The sequence below is a fragment of the Acinonyx jubatus genome, chromosome B2 (assembly GCF_027475565.1).
Source record: "Acinonyx jubatus isolate Ajub_Pintada_27869175 chromosome B2, VMU_Ajub_asm_v1.0, whole genome shotgun sequence".
Taxonomy (NCBI): domain Eukaryota; kingdom Metazoa; phylum Chordata; class Mammalia; order Carnivora; family Felidae; genus Acinonyx; species Acinonyx jubatus.
This window is the reverse complement of record NC_069385.1, coordinates 118244814-118253422: the sequence shown is the minus strand read 5'-3', so window position 1 is coordinate 118253422 and position 8609 is coordinate 118244814. Positions and strand designations below refer to the sequence as shown.

General features: G+C 45.2%; 1 protein-coding gene across 1 annotated transcript; it reads right to left on the bottom strand.

Moving 5' to 3' along the window:
* Window positions 1-3690: 3690 nt before the first annotated feature.
* LOC106976121 (HLA class II histocompatibility antigen, DM alpha chain) lies at window positions 3691-7518 on the bottom strand. The gene is made up of 5 exons (XM_015073527.3): window positions 7350-7518; window positions 5541-5825; window positions 4656-4934; window positions 4295-4423; window positions 3691-3958 (listed from the first exon to the last, which is right to left on the bottom strand). Exons 1-5 carry the CDS (start codon window positions 7435-7437, stop codon window positions 3954-3956), a joined length of 786 nt encoding a protein of 261 aa, XP_014929013.3. The 5' UTR covers window positions 7438-7518; the 3' UTR covers window positions 3691-3953.
* Between the last annotated feature and the right edge of the window lie 1091 nt (window positions 7519-8609).

Below are 8609 nucleotides of genomic sequence, written 5' to 3'. Positions count from 1 at the left end.
AAAATAAATAAACGTTAAAAAAAATAATTTAAAAACAAAGAAATTAGTCAGAGAAAGACAAATATCATATGACTTCACTCATATGAGGACTTTAAGAGACAAAACAGATGAACATAAGGGAAGGGAAGCAAAAATAATATAAAAACAGGGAGGGGGACAAAACAGAAGAGACTCTTAAATGTGGAAAACAAACAGAGGGTTACTGGAGGGGTTGTGGGAGGGGGGATGGGCTAAATGGGTAAGGGGCATTAAGGAATCTACTCCTGAAGTCATTGTTGCACTATGTGCTAACCAACTTGGATGTAAATTTAAATAAATAAATAAATAAATAAATAAATAAATAAATAAATAAATAAAATGTGAATGGAAACAGTAATATCCCTACATTAATATATCATGCTATAAAACATGTTATTTTAATTTTGTGAGTTAGTAACTAAATAAAGGTAGCTAGCAGACATTTGACTATGTCCCTATAACTTTTATATCCCTCAAACTTTATATATTGAAATTGGTCAAAAAACTTCTAAAATATTCCAATCAAGAAAACTGAGTATCATTTTATCACTTTATATTCCAGTGAAAATTGTAACTTTACTGCCTTGGGGTTGGAAAGAATTTCTTAAGATCACAAAACACAAACCATGAGGGTTCTGACTCAAAATTAAATAATTCTATTCAAGGAAAGAATATATACGAACTTAACTGAAGAGCAGCAAACTAGAAGAAGGCATTGCAATATTCATACTGACGTAAAATTATTACATAGACTATATAAGAAATCCCCACAAATTCACAAGAAGACAATGCAATTTTAAAAATAGACAAAAGATATGAATCAGCAATTCACAGAGAGAAACCTATGAAAAGATGACCAACTTCAGTAGTAACATGAGAAAGGCAAATTAAAAGGAATACCACTTTACATCCACCCTATCGCCAACATTTGAAAGTCTCGTAATTTCAAGTGTTAGTGATGATAAAGGAAAATGAGAACCACCTTGCTACATTGATGGAAGGATAAACTGTTTATAATCCCTGAATTATATAAATTACAAACTAGTTGGGTGAAAAAAATTAACGTATGAAACGAGGCAGCGTATCCTTGAGAGCAAAGTCTGTGGTGAAGTGTGTTAAGTTTTAGAGAAGCTCAGTGAAGATCAACTAAGGGTGGAGGAGGGTTGCCAGGCTGGCACAGTGGGAAGAGCATGTGACTGAGACGGAAGCTTGATCCCGGGGTCTTGAGTTCAAGACTCACGCTGGGTGTGGAGATTAGTAAATAAACTTTAAAACAAAACAAAACAAAAAGCCTGCAGGATTAGGGATAGGTTCACAGAAGGAGTGAACATGGAATTGGATCCATAGCGTTGGTTAAAATGGGAACAAGGAAGCAGAATGAAGAAGGTATTCCGGTGAGAGGAAAAGCCTGGACAAGTGCCCTAAGGTGACATGATACTGTCAAGAAAGAGCCATGAAACTGGACAGGATTACTGCTGGGAAGGGGACACCTGAGAGGCTCTTCAATGCTTCTCGAGGATTGCAAGTGACAGTATCATAAAATGTTTGATCAGACAGCATCTAACACGAGCCCATCACTTCACAGATGAGGAATTTGAGGTCCGGAGAGGGGAGGTGACTTGTCTAAGGTCACACAGCATAATGAAAGCAGTTTGAAGACTTGACTGGCAAGAAACTTCTGGATAGTTGGAAAGTAGAAACCAGGAAGAACTGCAAAGTAATAAGAGACAGATGTAGAATGGTGAAGAGAAAAGAAAAAGAAAAAGGGAAATATCTCAAAGGGAGAAAATACAATACTTGGCTGTCAGTTCCAGAAAAAAGAAAGAAGTCAATGATGCTGCAGAGTTCCCCTGTGGAAATCCTTGCTCAATTATTGAGTAACTTTTCCACGTGCTAAACACTGCATTCTACAGATATTAATTTCACAACACAGTTAAGGTGGACACCATTGTTTTCATTACCCTTTTACAGAAAATAATATCAGGGCACAGAAAGGTTAAGTAATCTACCCAAGGGCCCACAGCTAAAATTTTGACAATCGCAAATGAATCCCCAGCAGTCTGATTCCTGAGAGCATACCCTTGAGCAGAAAGCATGCTGCTGTTAGAAATGAGATGGTTTAGGGGCGCCTGGGTGGCTCAGTCGGTTAAGCGGCCGACTTCGGCTCAGGTCATGATCTCGCGGTCCGTGAGTTTGAGCCCCGCGTTGGGCTCTGTGCTGACAGCTCAGAGCCTGGAGCCTGTTTCAGATTCTGTGTCTCCCTCTCTCTGACCCTCCCCCGTTCATGCTCTGTCTCTCTCTGACCCTCCCCCGTTCATGCTCTGTCTCTCTCTGTCTCAAAAATAAATAAACGTTAAAAAAAAAACTTAAAAAAAAAAAGAAATGAGATGGTTTAGGGGCACCTGGGTGGCTCAGTTGGTTGAGCATCTGACTCCGGCTCAGGTCACAATCTCATGGTTCATGGGTTTGAGCCCCACGTAGGTCTCTGTGCTGGGAGCTTGGAGCCTGCTTAAGATTCTGTGTCTCCCTCTCTCTCTCTCTGCCTCTCCTCTGCTCACTCTGTTTCTCTCTCTCTCTCTCTCTCTCTCTCTCTCTCTCTCTCTCTCTCTCTCAAAAATAAAATAAACATTTTAAAAAATTTTTTAAAGAAATGAGATGGTTTAGGGACGCCTGGGTGGCTCAGTCACAGTTAAGCGTCCAACTCTTGATTTCAGCTCAGGTCATGATCTCACGGTTTGTGATTTCGAGCCCCTTGTCAAGCTCTGCACTGACAGCACTGAGCCTGCTTGAGATTCTCTCTCTCCCTCTCTCCCTGCCCCTCCCCTGCTCATACACACACTCTCTCAAAATAAATAAATAAATGTTTTAAAAAAAGGAAAAAAGAAAAGAAAGAAACGAGATGATTTAGAGGAGGTGCCAACTCCTGGGAATTGGATATTTTCCCCTAGATTAGATGCTGGTACAATGTGAAGAAGAGACTCTCTCACCAATACCAAAGTAATTTCACTCTTGACTTTCATGCCACCCCCTCCTCCAAAGCAACTCCCAGACTCTAAGGAAAGCAAGATGCAAAGTCTTATGACAGTAAGAAAGCATATGCAAAGGAATTTACCACCAGTAGTCTCGCCCCCACTACCTGCTCAGGGCAGCACTACCACAGTTCTCCTCGGATGATCCACTCAGGCCAAAGAACAATCGTTGGAGGGACACATGAGTTGCGGGCCCTTCCAAGCTAGCTGTTCATGCTTCACTTCAGGAGCCTGAATATACTGTTTTCACAGAACTGACACGACTAAGTTAGAATAGCATTTAAAAGCTGATTTTTCCCACTCCTGAGCTCCTGTTTTCCCAGCTATGGTGAAGGTTGAAGGGAGTTACATATTTCTCAAGACAGCCAATACTAGCCATAAGCATTTTCATAAACAGTGAAATGAAAAAGAAAAAAATCCGCAGTCAGCTTTCTCCACTATTTTGTGAGCAGATTATCAGAAAGTAGCTCTGCCTTCATTTGTCACACATTTCGCACAAACTGATAGAAGTAAAAGCCATCGTACGGTGCTGAGACCGGGGAACAGGAGTTGGCTGAGGAGTTAGGGGTTTTCCCATTCCCCTCCCTAATGAGGGCAAGCTGTGTTTACATTAAGGCATGTTGAATTTGAAATGACAACCCACTCAGTATTAAGAAATAAGATTTATTGCCCTGAAGTGGGAAGGAATGTGGCCGTGACAGGAAAGCCACTCTGGGTTCCCCTGGGTGCAAGTCCCAGGACAGCAGAGCTTCCAGCTGAGAAACCTGTACATGTCCACATGTCCCTCAGGGACATCCCAGGGACTTCTGCTCTGAGGAGGAGAGATCCTGGGCAGGATGTGGGAAGCCTGAGCTTCCCCCGCATGCATGGTTGACACTGTTGGCACCAGACTCTGGTCAGGAAGAATCAATCTGAGGAGAGAGAAGGATGGAGGAAAGCCATCAGGGGACCCCCCCCTTTCCCCAAAGCCCCTCCCTGCCTTCCACATATCCCACAGAAGTTGATCTCTCTTTGGCCCCAAGTCATCTCCAAGCACCCCTCCTACAACTCTCCATATCACCCCTCTCCCACTCAGTCATGCCTGTGACTTGTAACTGTGTGTGTGTGTGCGTGTAACTGGGACCCATGTCCGTGGTGCCGGATACAGGCCTCTCCACCCAACCACAAGATGACTCTGGCATGTCCCCACAAGAGCACTGTATGCGGCTCCCATGGCTCTCCCACCCACTCCAGATGCCCTGATGTACCACCTGAGCAAGGCTTTCGGAAGTAGATGATGAGGACTAAGCCAACAATGATGCCCAGCACACCCAGGCCAAAGGCCACACCACACAGCACATTCTCCAGAAGATCAGAGGGCAGCGCATTATGGGGCACTAGGGGAAAAGGGGAGTGTGTCAGCCTGGAGACTTGATTGGTGAGGCCCCCACCCAGGGGAATTACTTGGGCGTCTGGGGTGAAAAAGGAGGAACCGAGGCATGAAAAGATGAGGTTGCTCAGAGTGAGAATGGATTTAAACAAGATCCAAGTGGAGAAAGAAGGCCCTCCCACGGGTCCATCATTTTTTGCCCCCAAAAGGAACCAGGCTGCCAGGAAGAAGTTTCTCACCCCAAAAGGCAATTGCGTTGTAGCTGTCAATCTCATGAGTTACCATGCAGGAGTAAAGGTCAGAGGGTACTGGTGTGAAGTTTAAGTAAGAAAAGGCCTGGAAGCTGAGTCCATCCACAGCTGACACAAAAGTGGGCCTGACTCCTTCCACAGGGTCCAAATGATGCTGCCAGTTCACCGTCAACGTGGGTGGGAAGAGATTACTGACAAAACAGACCAGCGTGTTGGGCTTTCCAAACTCCAGGGGCTTCAGCGTGAACACCTCAACAACAGGTAACCCTGGTGGGAGGATTGAGGTGTGAGGGAAGGAAGTAACTAGTTTAGATGGTACCCCTGAGTTTGGAAGGGAAGTGGCATACAGAGGGGAGGGCAGAGACAGAGTAGGGGACGGGCTTTGGGGGAAAAGGTGAGGGAGGAGATGGGGCTCTGAAGGAGGTCTTCTTCCAGGTAAGACCCAGACCTGAACTTAGAGGCAGAGCCAGACCCAGGCCAACCTGGGACCCTCCACCCTGATTTCCTGCGGCACTTCCTGTCTAGACCTCACACAGGCTTCTAATCACATGCTGTCTTCTTGTTGAAACACAGGCACATCATCAGATACTTTCTTTCTTCCCTTCCATCCTACTGAGCATAGCAATACAAGCTCTAATATTCAGCATCAATTGGTCCCTCTTGCATTCATCAAGTTCAATAGTTTTGACCCCCTACTATGTCCTAGGCACATGCCTTTGCCCCAAAACAAAAACAGAGTACAGACTATAGTTGGTAAGGGGAGATCCAGAAGGCATTGGATAGGCAAACTGGTGTGAAAGGGAATAATTCACTGTACATGTTGAGGAGGTTAAGAATGCAGCCCCTACCCCCACCCCCAGAGACACCCCTGACCTCTAGACACAGGGATTGTCCCTTCAAGTTTTGGCCCTATTTCCTGGATCATAGCCTGGCAGAATGCTTTGTCAAAGAAAATGGCAGAAGTATCTCCAAGCTTCTGAGCCCAGTCAGCAAATTCAGGCAGGCGAGGCACTCGGGTATTCTGGGAAAAGTCGAAGGAGAAAAGCTGGTCTCCATCATAGGTTTCAGAGAGTCCAATGTTGGGACTCCAGTCCTGGCAGTACATCGTATGCAGGAACGTGTGGTTTTGCAGTTCATCCTGCCACACTGGGGTAGGAGCTGCAAAGGAGACAGAGAAAGTCAGGGAGGTGAGCGTCTCCTCCTCCTCTTTAGCTTAGAAAACAGCAAGGCAAGCCTTAGGTGGAGGAGGTAGGGTTGGGGTATAACCCCTTCTTGTGTCTCTTATTAAGGCTCTCCCTCCCAATGGGGGTAAAGAAGAAATTACAGGACCTCTCCAAAACTTCCCTTGCCCATAAAAACGACAACTGTCTAAAGTTGTAAAAAATAAAATAGGTGTATTTTCTAAAGTGACAGATTCATTTGGAGCACCTGGGGGCTCAGTTGGTTAAGCCTCCAACTTCAGCTCAGGTCATGATCTTATGGTTTGTGGGTTTGAGCCCCACGTCGGGCTCTGTGCTGACCGCTCAGAGCCTGCTTCCAATGCTGTGTCTCCCTCTCTCTCTGCCCTCCCCCACTCACACTATTAAAAATAAATAAGCATTTTTAAAAAATTTTTTAATTAAATGACAGATTCAGAGTCACAGTGTTAGTTGTGTGTTTGTGTACTGCACAGAGGCATCTGGCCAAGGAAGTAATTGGAAGCTGAAATCTAGCCTGCACTCTGGTCACCAAGCCATGCATCCTGGCACAGGCATGCATCCTCTCAAAAAAGATGCCTTCGTCTAATTCACAGAAAGCCACCAATATTTACTTGTAAAGGGCCTGGACGGGTTCTCTAGTCTTCGAGGGGAGGGTAAAGGAATGGTCATGGCCTCCCCAAGCCACAGATGACACTGCCCCATCCTACCCCCAGATAACATGGTAAACCGAAAAACCAATCTCCAGACTTCTCTTCAGCCACTTCATCAGCACAAAACCTCTCTGAAAACGTCCTCACCCCTCCCTCAACCCTCCAGCCCCTGCAGTGTGACAGAACTGGAGGACTGGAGAGCTCCAAAAAATAATCCCTGTTCTTGGAGGCCCCCGGCTAGAATTCCTAGACACACACACACACACACACACACACACACACACACACACACTAGCAGGAAACTTTCTACCCAGTACCTAATACCTAGAATAAAAGACATTTAGAGTAAGAGGGAACTTCCAGATTATTCTTCCATTCTGCCCCATCCTTTACAGAGAAGGAAACTAAGGATGAATAAAGTTAAGAAAATTTCAATAATCACAGTGTGAGTTGATGACAGAATGCAGAGTAGATGCCTAAATAGAACAGTGAGTAATCAAATCCCAGCTCTGCCACTTTCCAAGTGTGTGAATTTGAACAAGTTACTTAAACTCTCTGAGTCTCATTTTTTTTCACCTGTAAAATGGATATTGTAATCTCTGCTTCAAGACATTGTCTTAAGTGGAAATATATAAAGCACCTGACATTGTTTGCCATCCATCCATCCACAGTTGATCTCTTTCCCAACTCTGTGATCATTTCCATTACTCCATAATACTTCCCACCACTTACAAAGCACAGGGCTTCAATTGCAAAGAAGACTTCAAATGCTCTGGGTGGCTCCCTAGGCTCTAACCCGTCAGGACTGAAGTAAATGAGAGGTACTGTCATACCTTCAGGGGCAGTCCAGGAGTGGGGCAGCAGCCACAGGAGGTGTAAAAACCTTAGCAGTGCAGCTCCCTGCCTCTGCTCATGATCCATATCTTCACACCACACAGTGTGCTACGAGCTACCAACCAGATGACCCAGGTCCCAGACTCCTTCCCCAGATCATGTTCCGCCAGCTACTTCCACAGTTGCCCTTGTCATTTGGCCAAACCAATCACAGAAGCGTAGGGTTTAACATCATCAGTTGCTGGAGAGAGACGTGGTTCCAGCAACCTCCTGAAGACTTGGTGTTTTCACCAGGGCAGAGTGGGGTGTGTAACTGGACTGAGGACAATGGAGGAATGTCTGCCTCCTGCTGGGGATCCCTCTTTAGCATCAAGCTATCAGCCAAGAAACCTAAGCAATGGGCTCTTCAGAGAAGCACCACCTCCTGGCAGAATGCTGTGGTGGAGAAGCTCCTCTTCTCTCAAGCAAACCCCCAGGGCTCTTCAGACCCCACCTCCTCCTCCCTCCAGCCTTCCCTCCTTTTTCTCAGAGAGGTATTCTTCGGGCATTAGCTCTAATTCATTCTGTCAGTTGAGCACTTGGCTCTTGATTTCAGCTCGGGTCACAAGCTCATGGTGGTGAGATCTAGTCCCCTGTAGCACTCAGCACTGAGCATGGAGCCTGCTTGGGATTCTCATTCTCCCTGTCTCTCTGCCCCTCCCTCACCAGTGTCTCTCCACCCCCCCGTCACACACACACAAATAAATAAACATTTTTTAAAAAGAGAAATACATGAAAAATTTAATAAATGCTGGTATTAGGCCCAGTGCTAAAAATACAAAGATAAATAAAGGGTATTTCTGCCTTCAAAGAGCTTAAAGTCTAGTGGTAGGATCAAGAATGGGCCAAGTGTTTTGAAAGTAGTAACTTTTTGAGGATGGAGGAATACATAGAACATAATCAAGACCTTCTAAGAATCTTAAAGGAAAGACAATTTGACCAGCAGAACATGAGGGAAGAGAAAAGCATTCCAGGGCAAGGGGTAGGCAAGTCTGTGGAGGTCAAAGGCATTCAGAGCTCCTTCCTTTGGTTGGATGTGAGTGCTGTAGAGGCTAGTCATTGTGTCCCTGTTTGGTAGTGGGGTGTGGGGGAGTGTCAAGATGAGCTAGAAATTCAAGCAAGGGTCAGATCACACAAGCCATGTGAGACCACAAAGAGGGTCTGGCTTTCAGAGATATTAAAACTGAGAAGTGACACAATTATTTTAACTTTTAGAAAAA